The following is a 25,687-nucleotide window of genomic DNA, read 5'->3' on the forward strand; positions in this document are numbered from 1 at the left end:
GTTATAAACCGGTGAACTTTGATCTCAGTAGTATTACTTTAAGAGCAGCCTAACTCCATTTACCTATACTACAGCCTTTCTTCTTCTCCATAAACTGGAATCACATTATTTTTATGTCCTGGATTTTGTACACAGAAAGTTTTCTTTTTTTCTTTGCCTGCAGTCTACACTCTCTGCTGGGCCCAGGAAAGAGAATGTTTTTTTTAGGAAACAAGTTATTCCCTTTAAATTCTGGCTCATTTTACACCACAGGTTACAAAACAGGTGGTAAGCTGCCACTAAGGACAGCATTAATCAAGTGAACATTGTCAGGGCCCTATGCACACTCTTTTCCTTGGAGTTTGAAGCAAATTAAACCAAGCCTGTGTTTCTGATGATGCTTCCACACTAGGGGGAAAACTTGGCTACGGAGATAAAGATCATTAGAACTAATGATATTTGTATCATGTAACATTACCCACCCCTAAATATTTTATGTATAATATATAATACAGCTTAACTAACACTAGAGATGTTAGCTGAAATCAGCTGCTGTCTAATACTTATTTATACGTATGTTCACAGCAAAGTATGTTTGATTTATAAGGTATGGTAAGAAAAAAACCTCATATGCAGCCTTATTTGGTTGGGTCTTTTTTGCTTACCAATTTATTCTTTGTTCTGTGCCCATGATTTCTGGTTTTCTGGTAAGAAGGAAAATTAAAGCTGTAAGCAATGTGATTTTAGAAAATCTGTCTTTCATTTCCCTCATACTCACCTGTGTACGTTCAAGGGACTGTTATTTCTGTCCATTTAGAATAGCTTCACACTCATTTTACTTCTTTACTGACAACTCATTTCTAGACTGCTGTGCATTTTTCAGCTGTTACTCTGGGATAGAATTTGAATGATGAATAGTCATAAAAATAAACAGGAATCCTGAGGATTTTGATTTAGCTGAGACAAGTTTGCCAATGACATATATTTGTTGCAGCTCTTCCTATGCTGCTACTCTTACATTGCTAGGAGGATCACAAGCCTGTTATGAGTGTCTGTTTGGGTGGTGTTTTTTTATACATAGGAGAAAAGCCAAACAGAACATTTTGGAAAAAACGTAGCTTAATAGATAGCTTAATAGCTTCTTTATCCTCACCATAAAATCTAGCCAACAGTGGGGAGAATTGGGACAAATCAGCAGTTGGCAATACTGTTGGTAATACTGTTGGTTTGCATCGAAGCAGAGGTCTTCTTGTGGGAAGCTGGAAAGATTGGAGGGAATTGTTAAAAATCTCTACATGCTACCCACCTACTAGATTTTGTTAGTCATGTAATCTATGGCTACTTGCATGAAAAAGCTTCTTTCTGGGCCTTCAGATATTTCTCAAGCAAAAAATATTTGCAGCCCAACAGAAATGAAATGTGGCTGCTTCCTTCTTTTTTTCTTTTTTTTTTTAATCCCCACTGCAGCACAGTTGTGGTATAAGACTTAAAATGTACTTGTCTCAGTCAATCAAACTGAACACAAAGTTTCATCCATCAGTGGTTTACCACTTTCCTTTCATTTTCCGTTTGTTGCTAGGGTGTTAGACTGGAAAAACTAGGAGCACATACTCAAATTATTTTCTTTTTTACTTATGGGAGAGGCATTTATTTAAAATTTAGTTTAAAATAAACTATATAAAATACAGTTTTCATTCTAGTTTATTTTGACAGACCCTAGGCTAAATGTGTGTACTGAGAGAGCAAGCAGCCTGCTTAATGTCAGTGTGTCCCACAAAAAGATGCTATTTAAGAGGGTAAAATTTAAGAGGGTACACAGAGCAAGGCACAGAGCAATTACAAGTTTGTTAACAGCATTATTACTGAACCTGACTTCCCATGTTTATGTATGAATTTTATTTAATATTAAAATGCTTATGATACAGTCCCAAAGCGGAGAGCGGGGACAAAGAAAGTCAGAACAATATAGGAATGAATTTTCAGAAATGTTGTACATTCTAAGTCTTGAACTCTGATGCTTTTTTCATCTGGTTTACATGAGTTTTAGGATACATATAATACCTGATTTCTGACAAGTTCTTTTAACAGTGTAGAAGATATGTTTGTAATTTAGCAGCAGTAAATTGTGGCTGATAAGATCACAAAGGAGTGCCCTGTTCCCATGCTGCAATAGGAATTTACCCTACAGTAAAGCAATTTTAAATGTCAAAGCATATTTTTCCCATATAAGTTTATGGTGTCAGCTTTTTTTTTTTTTAAGAAAAAAAAGGAAGTAGCTCTTCTAATTCTATGAGTTTTAATAGAAACTGTTTAAATTTCTGACAAAATATTTAATCTTATTTCCCACAGATGCATACACAACTTCAGAAGTGACATACATTTGGACTTATAATGCTTCGGATTCAGTGCAGGTGGCACCAGATGGCTCAAGATTGAATCAGTATGATCTTTTAGGCCAAACAATTGGAAAAGAGACAGTTAAATCCAGTACAGGTTAGTAAAAGTAATTTTGACAAAAAAGGCACTCACTTGGCTATGAAGAACATAGGCATTGCTGGTGGTGTTGGAAGGCTTCTGAAAAACACTTGCACAATGTGATAATGTATGGTACAAGTAACACATAGCAGCACTTTACTGACTCTTTCAAGTTAATAAGTAAACTGGTGATAGCAAAGGTGATCTTGTCCCCGGTAACTGTTTTTTTAACGCTGTATCTGGAGCTTAGCCTTGAATCCTAATGTTTTTAACGCAAGACTGGGATAATTGTTTAATTTCATGTGATAAATGACACTTTTTGTCCACTAAATGGTGAAGCATACAAGTTTCAGCCATTTTTCCCTTCCATCATGTTTTCGGCATAAAACAGTCTACCAGACTCTAGACTGTGTTCCTACATGTGCCAGGCTGTGATGGGCCCCCCTGATTGCCTTTTGATTGAGATTAAGTTCTGAGGGTGCCTTTGCGTGAGCACAGAATGTTGTTCATGTGCAGAAGCCTGCAAGACTAAAGTTCTTGTCAGGGTGTGCAGAGTTTCTGTAAATTCCCAAACACTGATCTTCCTTGGAGCTCAATGGGAATAAGATGTGGTTGTGCTCAAAAACTTCCTTTTATCCTGTGGGATGCTTTCTACTACAGAATATGTTCTGTGCAATTTAACCCTAGCACATTTAGTTCACATAAACATACCAAACTCTTTTTTACCAAAGAAATGGACTTCCTTAATATGATAACCTTTTGTTTCATTATATTTTGTTTGTTTGTGGCTCCTAGGTGAATATACAGTAATGACGGCTCATTTTCACTTGAAGAGAAAAATTGGTTATTTTGTCATTCAGACTTACCTGCCCTGTATCATGACTGTGATTCTCTCTCAAGTGTCATTCTGGCTGAACAGAGAATCTGTACCTGCCAGGACAGTTTTTGGTGAGTATACTGGGCAGCGTTAGCTTTGCGGCAGATGAAGCTGTTAGGAAGCATTTCTGAAGTATGCTTGGTAAAGGCCTTTTTCATCCAAATTGGTGTGCTTGTAGAATGTGATACTCTTTCTAGTCCAAATAGGTTTCATCTACAGCTCACAGATCTCCTGAGAATCCTGAAGTTTTTTTGAAATTAGTGCTTAGGAGAAAATTGTCCATATATGTGTGACTCTTTTGAGAGGAAAAAGTTTTCACAAAATAGAAAAAGACAATAATGTTTCTATTTAAAAAGTAAATTTAGATTATTTTCTGAAATGTCTGTCTTGATATTATATGAATAATATTTTGGTACTTGGTAGATAAGCACATTTCTAAATGCATTTTTTAAATTAAGCAAATTAAATTTGAATTGGTTGAACTTGAATGTGTTGAACTTTGCAAGCTGCAGTTGTTTAAAATTAACCCTGTTCTGGGAGTGTGGGCAAAACCTTCCCACTAATTCAAATTGGAATGTACTACAAGGCAGTGAACAGCATCAACAGTGCAAAATAATGTTGTTTCTCTTACAATAAATTTTTGCATTCTTCTTTATTAAAGCAAAGTAACAAATGTCTTTCTTATTTGCATAACCTAAAGTTATTTTAATTTGTTTGTTTTTAAAGAAAAAGAGACTAGTGCAACAAAAGAGGGAAAGCAGTGTCTGTGTGAAATCAGCCATCAGAAATGCTGCATAAATCATATGATTAGTCATCAGTAAACACTATGCACTCTTCAAAAAATAGGTCAAACTCACTTTCTGTCTCTCCTTGTAGAGAAAATGCCACACAAAGCATTGTGAAAATTGCAGATTCTAGTATGAGCCTTATTGAAGGCAGACGAAATGGATCAGTGCTTTTAGTGGGACCAGAATTCTGCCACGTTTTCCCAGGCAGTTATCCAGCCAAATTATTTTTTTTTTTTTTTCTGGCTTTCTTCAAAATCTTCTGTGAATGTGTCCATTTCTGCTCATCAAAATTCACATTTTTATTTTCCAGCCTTGCAAATATACTGTCAAATCCTTCTATATCTCTGACTTCGCCCCTTGTACTCTCTCCTGTACATTTAATGCAGTGTAACTGGTCTGTCCATAAAAAGTCTCACATCTTACTTTCTTAAAATGCACTTTCTATTACTGTGTCAGCAGTAACAAGGCATTAGGACAGTTTATATGAAATGTTGTGTCCCTTACTGCATACCTCTTTTCTTTCGTTTTTGTTTTTGTTTTTTTTTTTTTAATTTACGGTGTTTTCTTTGGAAATAAGTAATACCTGCATGGTAGCCTGCTGCTTTATTCTCCTGGGGGTTTAGCATAATATGGATAATAAACAGTGTCCTGTTTATTAGTCTCCTGAGGAGCTATTTCTTAATGTTCTTTTACATTCTAGATGAGATTGTCAGCATAAGATGCTGGTGGCTTCTCTAGTCACATAGACCCAGGTGAATCTCCTAGTCTTCATACTTAGTGGAAGCAATTGTCACTGCTTCAAAAGAAGCATGACCAGCAGGTCGAAGAAAGTGATTCTTCCCCTCTGCTTTCATGAGATCTCACTTGGAGTATTGAGTGCAGTTCTGTTGTCCTCAGCATAAGAAGGACATGGAGGTCTTGGAGCGAGTCCAGAGGAGGGCAACGAGGATGATCAGGGGACTGGAGCACCTCCTGTATGAGGACAGGCTGAGAAAGTTGGGACTGTTCAGCCTGGAGAAGAGAAAGCTGCGCAGAGACTTCACAGCACGCTTCCAGTATCTGAAGGGGGACTACAAGGATGCTGGGGAGGGGCTATTCATTAGGGACTGCAGTGACAGGACAAGGGGTAACAGGTTCAAACTTAAACAGGGAAAGTCCAGGTTAGATATAAGGAAGAAGTTCTTTACTGTGAGGGTGGTGAGGTACTGGCACAGGTTGCCCAAAGTAGTAGTGAATTCTCCATCCCTGGTAGCATTCAAGGCAAGGTTGGACAGAGTCTTGGATGACATGGTTTAGTGGGAAGTGTCCCTGCCCATGGCAGGGAGGTTGGAACTAGATGATCTTAAGGTCCTTTCCAACCCTAACCATTCTATGATTCTATATTTATGATACTCTTCTGGTCTCCTGCCTAAATTTGTTTCAAAAGTGTGAATTTAGGTACAGTTTCATAGCAAAGTTCATCTATTGCTTCTTACTGTTTTCTGCCTCTTACTGAATTAATCTTAACAATTAGAGTTGCGCAGGTGTACTCAAAATCTCATCTGGGTGCTACTTTCACGTATACTCCAGCAGTAATACATGAAGCCCGTATCACAACCAAGTTAATAAAATAAGATACTTCCAGCAGGGAATATAAAACTTGTAGGAGATTTCACTTTACATTTTTATTGATCATACTTAATTTTTAGTTTTTATCAGGAGTTGTCACTAGATACCCGTCTTTGCATTGTATAATAAATATATAGATATAGCAATAATATATTCTACATAATGTATAAACATAATAATGTCCTGGGTATATGGATATAATAGTATAGCAATAATTAATGTATAAATGTTAAAATATTATTAAGTAGATAATATTAGTTTTGATACAGTGTTTGTCAGAATAAATAAGAAATTTATTTCAAGTATCTTCTTGAGAGCTACCAAGTTCTGGAAAGGACTAACTCCTGGAGTACTGTTGTTTTCAAAGAAACATAACTGCCAGATATTCAGAACAGCACTTACCATTTATTATTTAATGTTTGAAAGAAGTTACTTTTCTTTCCCCTTTCTATTCTCTTGCAATATAGTTTCAAGTTCTAGGGTAACATTAACGGCTTGGTAGAATGAAGCTTCTTTTACAATCGAGCTCCTTAATCCCTTTCCTTTATGGCATCTATTTAATATTGTTGACCTAAGTTATCCCAAATGAATTATGGGCTAATGTTACATTGTTTCAACTTTGCTTTAAATTAATGGAAGAAGAAAGTTTTATCATCATTAATTAAGTCTTGAATATGTTTTCTCTAGCAGATAAATTTGAAAAGCATTTGATTGCATTTTTAATGAAAGAGAATGAGCTTGGTTCATAATGCTTTCATTTAGTGCAAGATTGCAATCTGTTTCATTTAGTAATGTGTTTATTGTTACACATTTAGTGTCAACAATGTTAGCAAAGCTAATCTTGTGCAGCTTATTGAATTCTCCATTTTTAATGGCCATAACCTTTAGAATCATCACATATATTTGAATTGCAGCACTACAGGCAGGTGACAGAAAAATCAGAAATTAGTTTTCTTAGTCCTATAGTTATCTATGTGGTTTAATTCTTACACAGAATAGGAATGAGACTGTAGTTTATATATATATATATAGTAGTTTATATATTATATAATATTATATAATATATATTTTATTATATATTTTTATAATTTATTATTTTATATTTATATTATTATTTATATTATTATTTATATTATTATTATATGTTTTATTATTATATAATATATAATATATATATATTTTTGCTTTTGCCTGCTTTGGTACCTAAAGCAGGCAAGAGCAAAAATTAGGAGTTGCATTATTTTTTAGTACATTGTCCAAGAAGCAGAATATTAAATTCACATAACCATGTTCTTTTGTCAGGACTGTATTCTCTGTGATCATATAATTATGCTGCTTTCCTGTCCCTGTGTTTTGCTTGCTCTTGGTTTATCTTTTCTGAACCTATATTAATTACTGTACATTTTGAAGCAAAAAGACATTTAGACCTGAGATAGGCAGACTATGTACAAGCACAGAAAGGGAAACCTAAGAAAAGTGCAGATTTGCTTTCTGGTTATTTTTACATGGTAATTCAATAATGTATACATTTCCTTTTGAACAATTCTGTATATACAAATTATATTTTCCCATTCTGTCGAAAAAAACTCTATTTGCTTCTCCTTTCACATGTTGCTGATTATAATTTGTGCCTTTAGAGTTGTCCCAGCACTTACAACTTTCAGTCTATAATTTCTTAATTGGGAATTTCTGCTAACTGTAGATATAACACTACTGGTAGGCAGTGGTCAAGCATACCTGGAAACTGTAGACCTTAAGTGACTGTGGTGGATGCAAACAAACTAATATGTCTTCTCAGCTCAGTGGTGGTGAAGACGGTAGCTCATGTTCCAATAGTGGCATAATGATATGTAACTTTTACTAGAGTTAGGGTAAATAGCACTTACTGTTTGGCTTTAGTTGTTGTCTTGGTTCAAGCCCAGCTGGTAACTCAGAACCACACAGCCAATCACTCACCCACTCCCTTCTCCCCTCCTAGGCAGGATGGGGAGGAGAATTGACAAAATGGAATCCCCACGGGTTGAGATAAGAACAGTCCAGTAACTGAACTATAATACAAAATAAATACTACTACCATTAATACTGGTAAGAGAAATAACAAGGGGGGAGAATATAAAGCTAAAAGAGGAGAAGGAAAAGAAAACAATAAACACAAGTGATGCACAATACAATTGCTCACCACGCGCCGACAGATACCCAGCCTGACCCAAGTAGCAATCTGCCCTTCCAGGTAACGCCCCCCCAGTTTATGTACTGAGCATGCCATGCTGTGATATGGAATACCTCTTTGGCTAGTTTGGGTCAGGTGTCCTGTCTCTGCTTCCTGCTGGCATCTTGTGCCCCTGCTCACTGGCAGAGCATGAGTGACTGAAAAGTCCCTGATCAGGGTAAGCATTGCTTAGCAACATCTAAAACATCGGTGTGTTATCAGTGTTGTTCTCAGACTAAAGCCAAAACACAGCACTGCACCAGCTACTAGGAAGAAAAATAACTTACAGCTGAACCCAGGACAATTCAGACTTAGTTGCCAGTGTCTAAGCAAAATCAATGTAAATTTCCTTTGTATTGTATTCTCAAGTAATACATTACATAAATAAAAAAGAAACAGTATGGTGTGTAGCCACAGTCATGGTATAATACTTCAAAATTACACTATCTATTTCCAGAATTTTTAAGCTTTTGTTTAGACCTCCAACTGTTTACTCTTGGCGTGATAAAATGGGGCAGCAATCTGTATCTTTCAAAAAGGTACAACAATCTTTTCTTTCTGTTATGTTATTTGTATTTATAAATCTATTCAGGTTTTGGACCAGGCTGGGTGATCTAATTGCCTAACAAAATTCACGATTACTTTTATTAAAAAAGAAAACATGAAATAATAGAGCAATTGAATTAATCTCCTCATACAAAAAGAGCAATTTATCAGTCCTTTTGTGAAATGTTCTTCAACTACCCTGTGTATCTTTGCAAAGTGTTCTGGTGAAAAGATAAAATTGTGGGAGGAGTAGCACGATATTATAAGAAATGGAACACATTTTAGACATTTTGTACAAATTATTTGCAGAGCTGAAGTACCACTTTTGTTACAGAAATGTTCTTTAGTAACTCACTGTTTAGGCCTTTGGCATTCAGTATAGAATCATAGAATCATAGAATAGTTGGGGTTTGAAAGGACGTTAAGATCATCTAGTTCCAGCCCCCCTGCCATGGGCAGGGACACCTCCCACTAAAGCATCTCACCCAAATGACCATGTCATTTTCAAAGGATGTGTCTACATTCTAACATGAGAAGGCTAGGACATGATATAGAATCATAGAATGGTTAGGGTTGGAAAGGACCTTAAGATCATCAAGTTCCAATCACCCTGCCATGAGCAGGGACACCATGCTAAACCATGTCTTGACCACCACCAGGGATGGAGCATTCACAGCTTCCTTGGGCAACCCGTTCCAGTGCCTCACCACCCTCACAGTAAAGAACTTCTTCCTTATATCTAATCTAAAGTTCTCCTGTTTATGTTTTGACCCATTACTTCTTGTCCTATCACTGCAGTCCCTAATGAAGAGTCCCTCCCCAGCATCCTTATAGGCCCCCTTTAGATACAGGTCACTAAAATCTGTTCAAGTTACAAAAATCAGTTGATACACAAGAGGTGAAATTAAGGTCCAAAAGAGCTTGCTGCTGTCAAGGAGTAGCTTGACTTTTTGTGCACAAATTTGGGCATAAACTATTCATCATGGAAGGATTTTAACTTTAATATTTATGTGATAACTCCTTCAATTTCCACTGAATGTTTTTAGCTAAACATTCCTTGGTTTTCAGTTTACCTCTTCTGCTGTTGTGTTTGACCAAAGGTGGCTGTCTGACTTAAAACTTATGTTAGATGGTATCCATCTGTCCTGGAATCAAAAATATGTCAGAGCTGGTATTTTCCACATATGTAAGTTTAGTGTGAGTTAAAAGTGTTGGAATCCTGGAGATGGGTATCTTCCCTCTGCTGAACAGATGCCACTTTAAAAGTGGCACCATAAAAAAATCCTAGGTAGTCAAATAGCTCCAGAATGGATAAAACTGCACTGGTATAATATATTTAGCATTTATAAGTATGCACTGCTGAGAAAAAAAAAAATTGTACAATGTTGGGTTATATCTACTGTCAAGTATAAAATGCTTGGTCCTCTTTGGAGAAGAGATACATCAATGGTTTATGTTTTGGATCTTTTTTAAAGACAAATTGATGGCTACTCATGGTCTCTTACAAGACGGTATGTGGCCATGTCCTTCTGGCGCCTGCTGAGTGCCATATCTGCTATAGATGATAGTTCTTGACATGTCTATAAACTGGTCTTTCTACATCATAGTGAGATAGCATGCAGTCTTTATGTAGCATGTTAAATTATTTAGGCTCTTCATAGTCGTATATGATTTAGGAGAGCAGATTGTTTTTCTCTAATTGTTTGGCTACCTCATTGTACGGGGACAATCTACTCAGTGGGTTTTATACCAGTTTTAGTTCACTAGTGTTACAAATTAGTGGAAAGAGGAACGTTTTTGCTCTGGTCAGTGTATGGGGTTTGAGTTAAATCTTTGTGAAATAATTGTGTTTTGTTTTAAAAGTTGACCATATTCTTCCACATTAATAATTTTTCAGTCTTATCAAATTTAGCAGTGACAAGGAGGGAGGTTATTTCCATTCAGTCCATTTTTGTAAAGAAGACTTCATAATACTGATGTTTTAAATGAACAATAATGTGCAAAAATATCTGTCTTTTGACTGAAGAAAAATAGCAAGTATAAAAATATAAGAGATTCCAATACTGACAGGTTTCACAAGTGAAATTTTCTGTCAATTTTTTTCCCACTCTGATGTTCAAGCTATCACAGGTTAAATCACTGTGGTAGCTTGAACATGTCTGAATTTATAGGGTGAACGAGTAAATGAAAGTGCACTGGCAATTGTCTGACAATGGGCTGTTCAGCTGACATTTGGGTCCCAAAGTGGTGTGGTTTTGCTTAACTTTTTAGAGAAAGTGTCATCTGGTACCAAGATACAAGATGTAAATTCATAATGTTTTAATTGAGACTAGAAAAGGTCAGCAGTTAAATTAAATTTCTGAAGAAGCCAATGAGGCTTCCAGAAGATTAGTTTATTCTAAAAGGTAGGAGGACTTAAACAGAACATTACGTTAGCAACTGTATATATTTACATGTGGATAAGGTCACCTTATCTCTGAGAAACAATCACTTTACTGATACTTCCATGTAATTAAAATGATTTATTTGCAGCTCAGGACTGGTGCTAAAATTTGCATGTGATAATTTTAAATGTAAGATAGACTGTCTTTCCCCGAGGTGCTGAAAATAATTAAGCCATATGTTGTGTGTTAGGAGAGAATAAGTTCTTTACAAAATATATTGTCTACACATTTTCACACAATATAGTATGATAGCTGCTTCCTTTTCATTATATAGGCTAACAGTGTCATGGCTGATTCCAGATTAAATCCACTACTTTCAGTTATGGAGGTTGAAAAATGGCAATTACGAAATCATGTTTGCTATGGTGTCTGGATACTGTGTGACTCAGCAGGTTGTTTCTGTGTCTTGTTTTCCCTGCTGCACAGGCCTTTGGAAGTGTTATCAAGGGAGAGTAACACTGAGGCTGAGACCGCTTAGCTTTGCTCTGTCATCCTGTGTAGCACCCTCAGAGATGGAGATTCTTCACAGGAGGGATGGAAATTGCAAAGCCTAAAGAGGTCTGAGTAGGCGTAATTGCTGCCTCTCTTCCCTCTCACACAGCAGTTTAAAAATGCTTCTCTTGTAGCAGAAGGAAAATCTGAGCTAGGTCAATCCTGCAGAACCCAGGTGACAGGTTGCTGACAGTGAAGGATCTGTCTTAGGAAGAGTACCTTTACTTTCTCTTAGGAATCCTTTTATAACAGTCCTTCAACAACAAGTTGTTGAAGCTGTGATGTGCTGTTACTAATATTTCTGCCATGGCGTCTGCTTTGCCTGTTGTAATGGAGTGTAGGTTTGTTGATTTGTGCTAAGTATATCGCTTTGTGTTGCTTTTAATTCTGGAGACGTATTTAATGGCTTGCCACAAAGGGAATAGTTCAGTTTGTCTAAATGTGATTCAGTCTCACGAGGGAGAACTGATTTACCTAAGGAATGGAGACTGTGCTTGTGGCTGTGCATTTCTGCTTGCTAAAACTTGATTTAAAAAAAAAAAATGTTCTTTCTTTCCTCCCATTTATCTATTTTCTGATCTTTTTTTTGTTTGTTTAGTTTGATTCCTGGCTTCCCACTGGGTCTTCACCATGTAGAAAATACTGCGAAGTGCTTTTAATAACTGCTACAGTGAAAAACAATCTTCCTGGGTCATGAAGTCTTGTTTTGTGACTCAGTTATAATAACCTAACATTTCAATATGCTGTTCTAGAAAAGAAAATCCATGTTACCTGAATGAAGACTTTATCTGTTTATATCTTCAACTATGTCACTGAATGGTTAGTGAGAAAGGGTGCCAGACCTGCAGTTACTGCAGTGAAGCCATCCACAAAACATTAACATATGAATCATTTTTACTTAATGCTGCCAAATATTATGATTCCATTAAGGAATTGCTATTTTTTTTCCTTACCTGTACTGACAGCTAAAAATATATATATTCTATCTCCTATAAGTAAAATCTTAACCTGATTAAAAAAAATGGAAGTTCAGACAACAAAATTGAAATAAAATATGTCAAAGGAAACCCAAGATGCAGCTTTTAATAAGGTTCTGGCAGTCTGTCACCAACCTAGATAAGAAAGTTTTCCACTGTGTTCACAAACATACCATAATAATTTTGGGGTTGTATTTTTGCTAACCTTAAAAATCCAAGTAAAATTGTTACTATTGTGTTCCCCCCCCCCCTGCAGGAGTCACAACTGTGTTGACAATGACAACATTGAGCATCAGTGCTCGAAATTCACTCCCCAAAGTAGCATATGCAACAGCTATGGATTGGTTTATTGCTGTTTGTTATGCATTTGTATTCTCTGCGTTAATCGAATTTGCAACTGTAAATTACTTCACAAAGCGAGGATGGGCTTGGGATGGAAAAAGTGTAGTGAATGATAAGGTAAGTACTAAGGAAATTTCCCTATTTCCATTCAATTGCACTAAAGCAGCTGTACTACATAGTTCTGATAAAATTGGCTAGATAAAAACAAATAATATATGATGTTTTAAATCAAATGAACGTAGATGTATTTTCAGACCTGAACAAAAATATATCTGCCCTGATGTAGCTAATGTTACTTGGTCTCAGTATTCCAGGTTTATATATCAATCACATTGCTTTTTTTACATTGGGAACTGACTTGTTTCTTGACTCCTTAGATACAACTGCTTATCTGTTTATTCAGAAAAATTAATCTCTATTTATTGGTTGATCACTTTTTTATTATTTAATCCATTTAAATTGGAAATAAGAAAATATTAGAGAGAGATATAATGTATATTAATTTTCATGGTAATTAAAGATAAGAAAAAATACTGAATGCCCGTATATGTAAAAAACTATTAATGACAAAATCTAGAGGTTTTGAACATTTTCAGTACTCTGAATCTTATCCTAAATGATATATAAACATTGATTTTTAAACTATTTTATATAGCAATTTTACAAAATTCTCAGTACTTCTTCACCTATGATGCATTGTTGCTCTGAGTGCGCAGAAAAACAGTCATGCCTTAATTTTCTGGTATTGATAGTAGTGTAGGTGTGATAGCATGAAGAAATTTTCACCTGATAGAATTTCTCATTTCATAAACAAAATTAACTGGTGATATTCCTAAATTTGTGGCAAGCTTTGCAGTTTGTAATTTTAATAACACAGAACAACTGTTAAAGCTGAGTTGTTGTTTTGACTATGTTATGTAATTTTTCCTATCCCAGTCCCTGATTCTACCAATGGAAAAGTATTTCTTGTGATAAAGAATATTCTGATTTCTATCTTTCTCCTTAAATTAGGTAGAATATTATTTGCTTCCTAGATGATAGTATTACATGTAAAGCAATGTTTAATTGACTGGTGGTTTCTCAGCACTTTGAATGCACAATGCACAATGCGTAAAGAAACAAAATGTTCAATTAATGGCAAAGGAGAATTAGAGGAAAAAGTACATTACTTATTATTTCCTGTGGCTTCCATTAAGACATGAGCTGTCCATAGCTTCAGGGTCTGTTCCCTCATGCTAGAAGTAGATACAGAATCACTACAAGTTTATCAGCATGTCACAAGTCAGGCTTTTCAGATGGGCATATTACCCTGGCATTGTAATAGTGTAGAGAGCCCTTATAAAATCTCTGATCATACTTTGGCTGTTCCTTCAAATTAATATAACAGTGTTGTCCCCTGATCTTAGGAGTGGCAGCTGTTTAACAGCAAGATAGCATTCTTATCCAAGAAAAATAAAACTATCTATTCCATGTGAAGATTTACATACAATTCACATGCCCAGTTCTCTATTTTCTTCAAACTGTCTTAACAAAAAGCTAAACTTTTAATTTACTCATAGTTTGTCATATAAAAATATGGTTCATCTTTATTATGCAGGTCTCTTTAATGGTTTTACAGATACCTTTTAAAAACACAGTAAATGTGTCTGAAAGGAAAGAATTATAGATCAGTTAGAGTGTTCTTCTTGTAATTAGATTTGGCAATTATTTTTTCTGAATGCATCTGTGCACCTAAAGCCAGGCTTACTCTTCACCAAATAGAGTGAAATATGTTTCCTCAGTGACAGTCATCTGTGTTCACATCATACAGAAATGTCCATCTAAGTGCGGTCAACATGGAATTTGTCTGACAGGAAAGCAGGTGAAGGAACAAGGAACAGATTTGATCAGCCCTTTTTCACACTCCAGTCAATAAGGAACAGCACTGAATTCCCACCCGATCCCAGATTTTATGTGACACCATCTCTTGAGACACTGTATTAGGGGCACAACATGTAACAATGAAGATCTTATCAAGATTTGTAGATGGCCCTAATAAACATCAAATTAGAGCTAATTTAAAACAAAAATTGGAAATTCTGTAGATGCCTCCCAGTGGAAGTAAAAAATTGGAATGTACCTGTAGGGAAAAAATTCACATGGATTCCTTTACTTGTGCCATTTTAATTAGATCAAAAAATCAAACCAAACCAATACAACAGTCAGAAGTTAACTGTTTCTTCATCTGTTTAATTCTGTATTTTGTGAAAGAGATGGACTGAATCTACTATTTATTTGCCTATTTCTAAATTCTATATGGAGAGCCTTGCTTCCTGATAAGCTTCTCTTCCATTCTTTCCTGTCAGTTACTTGAAATTCCTTAGTTTGGGATTGCTGTAAAATGGTGAATCAATTCAGTCTTGTTGCAGAACTAGCCTGTGTACCTATACATATGTTTAAAAACTCAAGCCTATACTCTTTTAACTTTACATCCCTGTATCTATCTATAGACGTAGTGTCTCCATTGGATTGGCTTTGGCTGAAATTTAGCCATTTGACAGAATACACAATCTCATAAAAACACAGAACTGCTGAGGTTGGAAGGGACCTCTGGATGTCATTGAATTTAATTACCCTATCCCAAGCAGGGGCAGGTGCTTAGGGTCATATCCAGACTGGGTTTTAGTATCTTCAAGAATGGAGACTCCACAACCTCTCTGGGCAACATGTTCCAGTGCTCAGTCACGCTCACAGTAAAACAGGTATTTTTGTATATTCAAGTAGAATATTCTGTATTTCAATTTGTGCCCATTGTCTCTTGTCCTTCCACTGGATATCACTAAGAAGAGTCTTTTCTGGTCTTCTTTACTCTCTCCCACCAGATATTTATATATATATTGATAAAACCTCCCCCCTGAGCCTGCTGCTGTTCTCCAGGCAGAACAGTCACAGCTTTCAGCCTTTCATATTTCAGATGGTTTGGGCTTTAAATGATCTTTGTAATCCTTTGCTAGACTCACTCTCCATGTCTCTTGAACCAGGGAGCCCAGAACTGGGTCCATCACTGTGGATGTGTCTTATCAGAGCTGAGTTGATGGGAATGCTCACCTCCTTCGGCCTGCTGACAACACTCTTTGTAGTGCAGCCAGGGCACATTTCTGACTTGTGTTCAACTTGGTGTCCACCCTGGGCCTTTTCTGCATAGCTGCTTTTCAGTCCATTAGTCCCAACCTCTACCGGTGCATGGTGTTATTCCTCCTGAGGTGCAGGACTTTCATTTCCCTTTGCTAAACTTCACTAAATTCTTGTAATTCCACCCTGCTTTTCTTATATTCTGTTACTTTTTAGGTTCTAATTCCCAAATTCATCACTGTTACACATTTTTTAAACAATAATTTCTGAAGAACAGAAATAGTTCTTGGACTAGTTCTCAGCTTGATTTTGCAGCTACTAGGTTTGAGTCCTTCTTTCTCTCAATTGCAATCTCTTTCTGACATCAGTGTGTGTGTCTATGTATATATACATGTAAGCACACACATATTTCTCCAGAATCTCTTAAAAATGTAGACCATTGCTGAAATTTCATTATATATTAGTGGTATATTAAGGGAGGTTCAGTTAATAGTGATGCTAGATTTACGTGGAAAAGATGGCCTAATTTTCCTTTTATTACAATGCCAGGTAATCCTTTTTTTTTTTTTTTTTTTTCAGTCCACTCATTCACTTTTTGTAGTTCTTTTAACAGAGAACATTTTAAACATCTTGCAATTATATTGTAAGGAGCCAGATACAAAGCAGCTAGAGATAAAACTCTTTTCCAGTTATCCTTACAATCGCAGTAGTAGATCCTTCCTCATAGAATTTCAGTAGGGCATTTGATAGTGCAAGAGTCTATGCTTTTACAGCATTCTCATGTTACCTGTACCTTCTTTTTTGGTAGATTGTAAGTGTCTTTCTTTATATTTGAATTTATCAGAATGGTATTGCTAGTATTTATTTTAACATACTCGTTTGTTTCCTTTACATTTGTAATGATGTTTAATTAAGTCTATTCTGGCAAATACACATTAAATATTTAACTTCATGCTGTCTTCCAATAGAAAAAAGAAAAAGCGTCTGTCATTAAGAAAAACAATGCCTATGCAGTGGCTGTTGCCAACTATGCTCCAAATATTACCAAGGACTCAGTGCTACCAACTATCTCCAAGAGTGCTACAACTGCAGAACCCAACAAGGCAAAACCAGAAGCGAAGCCACAGGAAGCAAAGAAAACATTCAACAGTGTTAGCAAAATTGACAGAATGTCTAGAATAGTGTTTCCAGTCTTATTTGGTACTTTCAATTTAGTGTACTGGGCTACATATTTAAACAGAGAGCCTGTCTTACTTGGCTTTGCACCATCAACCTAAAATCTGAATTGCACTGAGGACTTAAGAATCATTCTAATCAGATAGGTTGTTTGCTATGTACAGTCCGACTAATAACTGCTAATCTGTGAACCATTATGTACAGAGTGTATATAGATGTCTTATCGGTGTATCTCCAAAGGAGGGACACACTGTTATTTCATGGGTCTGTAAACAGATAGCACCCATGGCAAATATAGCCAGCTGTTTAAAAGTTATACCCAGGAGAGTTCTGTTAAACTAGGATTCAAATATACAGAATTATATTCTCTCCGTACAATGAAATGAAGATATGATCCTACATAATTATTTAGGAACAGTATTTTTTTAATTTAAAGTTAAAATATTTTTCTATAAAGTAATTCTACTTTAATGAAAGAAACTGTCATTTAAAAAAGGTAATTTTTTTAAAAAGGTGTAATTGTTTCATACAATAGTGGTATCCATGTACATAACAAAGTATGGAGCTCGTACAGTTCTACTGTTCACAAACATTCTGGATACTAGTTAGGCTGAAGAGGTAGTAAAGACTACTATATGGCAAAAGCCACAAGTTTCTTCTGTCCTGCTTGAAGTTCTTATTAAACCCTTATAATTGATTTCAGGCAAAAGCAAGTGTTAATCAAATTTCCAATTTCAACCAACTTCTGCTACTGAAAAATCTTGTTCTTTTCACTGTTTTATTTATTTGATGTTGCTAAGCCAGGTTTGTCTGGTTCAGCAAAGTTGGATTTTTTTGTTTGTTTTTTTTTTTATTTTGTTCTTAATTGGATTATTGTGAGGTTCATAAAAGTGCTCAGAAATCTTTCAGGGTAAAGTATATCAGTGATATAATACACTGTTTCCTTGCTTAATGTTAACCTAAAACCTGCCATGAAAATATTTACCTGTACTCGTCCCAGAAAGCTTTCTTTTGAAGGGAAACAAGAATCATGACTTAAGTTCAGGAAATTGTCCATAAATAAAATTTACTGCTGCTTTTGTAAATTGCAACTTTGCATTTCGCTGACATAACTTTACAACAACTTTGTATACTAGAAATGGTTTTGCTAAGATTTGAATGTTATTTTTTTAATAAAAGGTCATGCATTTTCAGTAGGTATAAACTGTATTTCATATACACAAATATAAGAAAATTGGAGCTGCCACTTGCAATTTTATATGAACATTTAATACTGATCAGTAAAATTGTTTCTCATCTGAGCCTTTGCAAAGATTCTTTATGCCCCTAAAGGCCTGATAAATCATAGCATAAGTAATAATTGTGTACTGTATTTAGATTTTAGTATACTTGGCCAATCAAAAATACTTCGATTCACACATACATTAGCAGTTATTAGTTGACCTTTAAAAAAAAATACACCTTTATGATGATGTCTTCTAGTAGAGACATATGTAGTCGTATAGTGTCATTTATTGCAGTTTTGTACAGTACTTGAGTATAGTGCATAAAATAGATATGTTCAGAGTTTAACAAAATTGTACAAATGTTTCTAAAATCAAATAAAAGAGTATCTTAAGACATGGAAATGTGCTAAAAACAACAAAGAGAAACACTGCTTTCATTTGCTGATTTATTTTCTTGCTTTTTCTTTGCTTTTAATGTGATTCTGTTTTGTACTTTGTGTGACAGTATAGGTGCCAAGGTCACAAATGCATATTATGAATTGAATTAATAGTTAAGACAGAGTTGACATCAGGAAAATGTAAGTTATAAATGAAATGAAGAAGCATGGACTAGGTGTGTTTCCCTTGAAGGCCCTCTAATTAAACTGTCAGATTAAACCTTTCTCATCAACAGTAGTTAAAAAATGAGCACTTTACTGAGAACATTAAAATTAAAATATCCTTATTTTCATATATATTTATATATAAATGTAGATTTTCCATGTAACATGGAGATATGTGCAATAGTGAGATTATGAGCATAAGGCTGGAAGGCAAGCAATAAACAAAGGTTTATTTCATGGTATAATTATACATTTTTAAAATGTTTCATTTGTAAATTATAAATGATCCCTTTAATGTCACATTGTCCAGGTATTAATATATAAATATGTACATATGTACAAACAATTGTAAATATTAGGACTGTAGAAAAATCCCTTCACCTTTAACTCTGTTTTTGGCAAAGGGTTCTGACTGTATAGTTTAGTGGAGGCCCATGTTTGTTAAACTGCTCTTGAACTTGAGTAGCTCGATTATGTTTTCTATGGCAAAGGTCTCCTTCCTGTGACCTAGTGCGAGTTCTTACCTTCTGTTTGCATCAGCAAGATGTAGGAACCCTCTGAGCCTCGCTGAACTGGGGTATGAGAAACAGAGGTTTGTGTTTCACCCTTGGTCACTCCCAGGTACTCCAAACTCTTAAAAATATTTAAACAATGTTGTATATTGCTCCATGCATGACACTGTATAGTCAGAACTCTCCCCACTACAAATACGAGTGTGCTTAGAGGCATATTGGATTAGCTGATAAGGAAGGATTTTGCATCCTAATCCAAGAACCGGGAGCTCTCAAAGGTTTTTGACAGTACAAGTCTTCTACAACAAGACGACTTCTCTGGAAAATAACAGCCGTGTAATTCAGAGCTGCATGAAAAAGTGTATCTTCAGTCTATACAAAAAGCCTGATGCTGTCTCATGTTAGCCAGCTCTGCTGCTACTGCTTTGGTTTTTTTGGGTAAAATGATGTTTTCACTCACTGACCATTTTCTCTATGCTTGTGTTACGCTTAGGAGTCAGGCAGGCAAAAAAAACCAGGTGTTTATCACATGCTAAAGATACATTTATTGCACACAAATATAGAAGAATAAGTATAATGTATAAATTCAGTCAGTGAATGAGAATACATTTGAAATATACACATGCAGTTATTGTGGGCATTAGCAAGACTTTTGAGTGTGTATGCTCCACAAAACCTTCACTTTTACATTTAGTTCAGCTGGTCTGTGTTAAAGCAAACACCTCCTGTGGGAGGAAGTCTGCTTTATTGTTTCACTACTGAAACATTTATAGTGAGTAAAATGACTACACGTAAGTTGCAAATTTGTAAAACTAACGACTGGATAAGTGAATTTGAATGTAAAGATTTAAATGAATGCAAGCATCATGCAAGGAACATTGGAATACAAGAATTAGGCCTTCTTTCAATTTAGTGGCATTGAATCTGTGTCTAGGATTTGAAAACTGGTGTCACAAATTTATGAGCCAAATACCTAGAAGTTTCATTTAATTTAAGTAAAACTTGCTGGTCTTAAATACTTAAAAGTGAGGAGAGGAAGCGTAAGTGAGCAAATGCAAGTAATTTTGCTATCAAAAGACTTACACAGTGAAATTTTTTACCAGTGAAATTTTTGATTGACATGTTAATATAATTTATTTTTCCCATTATTCTGGGGTCAGGGTGTTCATTTTTTATGTGAGTTTATAAAGGAACACAAAAAAATACAGCGATATAACACTATGGTAAACTTCAATTGAAATTACCATAATTACAAATGAGGTTTCATTTTTGAAACAGGTTTCCAAGGTAGTACTGGGGCAAGCACTGCTGGATGCACACGGTCAGTACTTTAACAATAATTTATAAATCAGCATGAAGAATATACAGATCAGCAGGGTTTATCAGCCAGGGTTGTCTGCTGGAGAGTTCTTAACTCCTTGCTTTTAAAAGAGTGGCTTCCAAAATTCTCAAATTATGTTGTAGCTAACGAAATTACCTTCACGTTCTGTATCTGGTTAATTCAACTTGTAACTGCTGCATTGTTGATCATCTTCAGAAAAACATTATGCTGGATGTTCCATGGTGCAAACTTTAGGTTAGGAGACTACTCATAAAACTGAACATTATGCTAAATTAAGAAGCACAAAAGAGCTTCTCCAGATGCCAAACAGGAGCCTTACTGAATTCCCTTCCCAGTGATTATAGATAACATCTGACGTGGTGAGACTTTTCAGAAGTGAGGTGACCATAAATTGTCTGTGTGAAAGCAACTAGAAGCAACTGGGAAGAGGTAGGGACGTATGGGGGAAGGAAGGAGGAAAACAAAGAAGCAAATGTATTTGTTACTCTTAGTGGATTGTGAGATGATTGAGGAAGAAGCTATTGACAGAGGTAATATGTATTTTTTGTATCAGCTTCAGTTCTGAGCCTTCATTAGCATGAGTTGTGGGAAAGTAACTTTTAGGACATAGGAGATTTAAATGCTACTTGCATAATTCTGCTGAACTTGAGGGACATGAATTGTGCCTTTGAAAGTGAGAGGCTTCTGCTGGCTGCATTCTGAAAACCATGCAGTGTTGTGTGCTTCCTGCCATAAAAGACATCTAGGGTGAAGGGTGGAAAGAAACTTCATTAATGAAATAGAACTTTGTTAATTCTATATTTTTCTTAAAAGGTGTGACTTTCACTTAGGCACAGGTTGTCAATAACTATCCTCCATGCCACTCATTCTGAAAGCTAAGTGGTGCGCAAGTCTTTGCCTTGGCCTTTCACAAAACAGAGGAAGCCTATACTTCTGAACATTTCCATTCCTAACAAATATTCATGGAAGATGATTTCAGTATGGATATGAAGTTATCATCAGTCTATGCCCGATTATGGGTAAACGTATAATGCTATGAAAAAAGAGCAATTTAGAAAGCAATGTGATGGGTTTTAAGGAGATAAAGATATTTTAAAATTAGCTCATAAGGAGATAAAGATATTTTAAAATTAGCTAAGAAAGTTAAATAGCCTAATTTAAAAAACACAGAGCATGAAAAATGCACAAATGTCTAAACACATCTAAATAGAATCTCTGAGTGTGGTATAATTTGATGTCATATGAAGTTTTTATCTTAAAGACTTTGAAGCGTTAAAGTGGTTAAGTGATTTTATATGAAAGTCAGCTCACACTTCAGCCTCCAGTACAAGGAGTGGTTCTTTCAAAATCTGAGTTTTAGGATTCCTTCCACCTCTTCACAGTGACAACGTACCTTCTGCTAGAATGTTGTCAGTTTGCAATAGAACTTAAAGTTATATCCCTTTGACATTACCTTCTCTCAAATTTTTTTAGTCTAGGAGACCTCCTCCACCTCATTTCTGTAGATAACCCAAAATCCCTAACAATCAGAACTTCTAATTCTGGTCTGAATTCAGCTGTCTGAGAATCAGTGAGAGACTTTATCACTTTAGACCTTCAGTAGTAGAAGTTAAAGGCTTTAAAGTTTGTTTCTATGAATGGTAGATATTAATCACATAGGAATTTAAAAAATATTTTAAACTCATTTACTTTTCTAGATTCACATCTCTCTGGGTGAATCCTTGAACTCGTGTTTTGGAGTTTGTGATTACATCTGACTGGAAGATGCTTAACATTGCAGGCTGGACTGAGGTCAGGGCAAAATTTGCACTGAATTTAAACTAAGAGTGATTAACATCCTGAGGATATTTATCTATGTCACTGAAGTCAGTCAGGATTTTTCACGGAAGGGGAGTACACCTAAGACTACACCAGGGCTCTCCTTTGGATAGAGGTGGTTTAGTTCTTTAACCTATAAAAATAAGCCCTTAAAAGAACCAACCATACTGAAACACAGGACTTGATGTCTGTTTCATTCCTAGTATATATTAATGCCTTTTGAGAATATTGAGAAAGTGCCATGAGTTAGGAGCAGGTGATAATGCAAAAAGAAATTTAGAGGATGTTTTAAAATATGCAAGATAATGTATACTTTTCCTCTAGTGTTGGTGTCTACATAAATATATATGAATATATTTTTATCGTTGGGTGTTTCAAAAGTTATATTTTTCTTTCAAATTTTAATTCCTTACATAATGTTTTGAATACTTCACTTGATCAGGTGGCCTGGGGAGTGTCTTTATGCATTCAAGTTTTTTAATGATAGCACTGAGTGCTTTCATACATCTGACATTCAAAAAGATGAGCTTCAACAGGTTGAAGTGTTATATTTGTTTTTCAGTAATTCATCCATCTATATATGTTGTTGAGGATGGATGGAAATACAGAATGGAACAAGGTATTGCTTTGATCAACTGCTTTTGATATTTTTATTAGATATTAATTTTGGCTGAATTTATCAGTTTATACAGTACTGTAGCTGAGTATTAGCATGGAATGCAATGTAGTACTTTACATCTCTTAGAATACATATGCACCATATCTATAAACTGTTAAAAATCTGTTCTTAAACAGCACCCATTCACCCTCTCCCCTCCAGATAGTCACTTTATTACGAAACATTTGAAGGCACTTTAATTTTAATGGAAGTGATTACACTCAATCTTATTACATACTTGATTAAAAAAAAAAAGTAAATGTGGAGTCTGATTCAAACATTGTTAGCAATTTCTCAGCTGGGCTGGAGTCAGAGAGCATTTATGCATTCTATGACAAATCTACTTTAGTGAGTCACTTAGGTGTGAAATATATAGGAATCTGAAAATAGATGCTTCTGGTATATTAACAAGAAATAAGCAAATGTGAAGAATGGAACCAATAATTTTAAAGAATAAACACCAATCAAATATGCACAGTAAGAAACTGCATGATAAATGTAAGTATACTTAAGCTTTAACATCAATGTCATACAAAATCTTCTGGGTGACAGTTCACTTATTTAGTAGGTTTCATAGTTATAAATAATTAAAAAGGATGATAATGTGCTGTAATTTGTGACCTTGTTTTAACTGGAAAAAAGTTGTTACTTTTCTAAAATGTAAAAGAAATAACTGGATTTAAGTTTGAATGTGTCACTGCTTGCTGTTGAAGAATATTTATTAACCACATGCAAAATATTGCTTAACATTATCTTTTTGTACTTCTTATTAAAGTTAATTTAAATATAGCACATTTTGTATTTTTGCTTTTAATGCTTTGACAACATAACTGTGTAGTTTCCCTCACGGCTTTTCTCTCAGGATCTGTGGGGGGTGTTTGTTTTTGTTTGCTTATTTTTAAGCAACCCATTACAGCATCTATGAAGGTGCTTTTTTATTAAGGATAGAATTTCCCAAAGGAAGCAAGCAGTATATTGGAAAGAAAATATTGGTGAGAGTTTAATAGGGTTTTCTATTTATATAATGAGAATGTCCTCATGTATTCATATTACAAATGACAATATTTAATGTTTCCAGAAGGTTTTAAAATATACTGCTGCAGGGTATACGCTTTCCACTAGATAATGGGAACACAAGAAACCTCCTACCAGACAACTCAGCTCATCAAAGGAAGTAGATGGGGTAACAAACCTTACTGAGAAATTATATCCTGTTAGTAGTATGTGGGGTTTGGGAGTTTTGTTTATTTGTTTTAAAATGAGTATTCTGAGTTCCAAGTCTTTCAGTGGAAACGCTATAAATGTTTCAAGCATAGCCCTTGCTTTTCCTGTATAGCTGCATCTTTTTATGACAAACACATAAATGTTCTTCATGGAAGATGGACGCAATATTGCTCATTGGAAGGGATTTGGGGCTCCTTGTATCTGGGCTGGGATTATGTAATGCCCTCCAGGAACACCTGGGAATGCCAGGACAGTGAGAGAGATCTGTTTTGTGAATAGATAAATATAGCAGAATTGCAATAATTTACACTGGAAAGGATCCCTGCAGGTCACCTTGTCAAATCCCACACTCAAAGCACAGCCACATTATATGAAGCTACGTGAAGCCTTGTCCAGTCAAGTGCTGAGCCATCACCATGAATGGAAATCGCACAACTTCTTTGGCCCTCTTTTCCTCTGTCACCACTCTCATGACATAAAACCATTTCTTTGTATTTATATATATACACTCCATCTGCAGACTGGTACAGGCTAAGTGAGGGTATTGCCTCTCTGTTAATGGACTTGCTTTTTTCTGGGTTGCTTTGTGATGGCTCAGAAGTGTCGGTTTTCTGTTTTGTTTGTTTCGGTTCTTTTTCTTTGCAGCACACCTAACACAATCAATCTAGTCTTGATCCTGAAGTCCTAAAGAGCCTGTTTTAATGTGTTAGAGACTGTCATTGAAGTACAACACTAGCAGTGAACTCCAGTCCTACTACAACATTGTCACAAACACTGTTCTCAGGGAAAAGCCTATGAATAGCACATACGCTGCACACTGGGCTACATACCGGGCAACGTGTAGGCCTGATTCTTCTCACCACTTCATAGCTTGACATTTCTTTGATAACGCTCCAAACAAACTGCCCTGCCTGGAAATAGTGCTGACTGTTTGGCCGACCTGTGAAACATGAGATTCACACTTAGGTGCTGCTGGCAAGAGACTGGATGTGGTTGTGCAAACACAGTGATAGGTATGTACTGGTTTTACCTGGTCGTTGCTTCCTGCACTTCATTAGAACTGCACATCAGTAGCTTCTGAGTATGTACCAACAGGGTCCTATCTATCTCAGTAGCATGACCAGTACATTTCTTATGTATCTGTTCAGGATATTTGCTATTAAGAGATGTACTGATGTATTAGGAGAGTGCAAATAACACCCCCTGGAGCCGCTGGATGAATTTTACTTCCTTTTCATTTCTTCTCCTACAGAGAGAATGTTGTAATATAAAGCAAAGCAA

At 35.6% G+C, this 25,687-nt stretch overlaps 1 protein-coding gene across 2 annotated transcripts in view; it reads left to right on the forward strand.

The window, feature by feature from the left end:
• Nucleotides 1-17,379, forward strand: part of GABRA2 (gamma-aminobutyric acid type A receptor subunit alpha2) — a 61,349-nt gene extending 43,970 nt beyond the window's left edge. For both annotated transcript variants that reach the window (XM_065665282.1, XM_065665283.1), the window contains exons 7-10: nt 2,329-2,472; nt 3,250-3,402; nt 12,652-12,854; nt 16,817-17,379. In XM_065665282.1, coding sequence (XP_065521354.1) covers nt 2,329-2,472; nt 3,250-3,402; nt 12,652-12,854; nt 16,817-17,125 — 809 coding nt within the window. In that variant the 3' untranslated portion in view covers nt 17,126-17,379. The remainder of the gene's footprint in view (nt 1-2,328; nt 2,473-3,249; nt 3,403-12,651; nt 12,855-16,816) is intronic.
• Nucleotides 17,380-25,687: the final 8,308 nt, after the last annotated feature.

Source organism: Lathamus discolor, chromosome 1 (assembly GCF_037157495.1).
Source record: "Lathamus discolor isolate bLatDis1 chromosome 1, bLatDis1.hap1, whole genome shotgun sequence".
Lineage (NCBI taxonomy): Eukaryota > Metazoa > Chordata > Aves > Psittaciformes > Psittacidae > Lathamus > Lathamus discolor.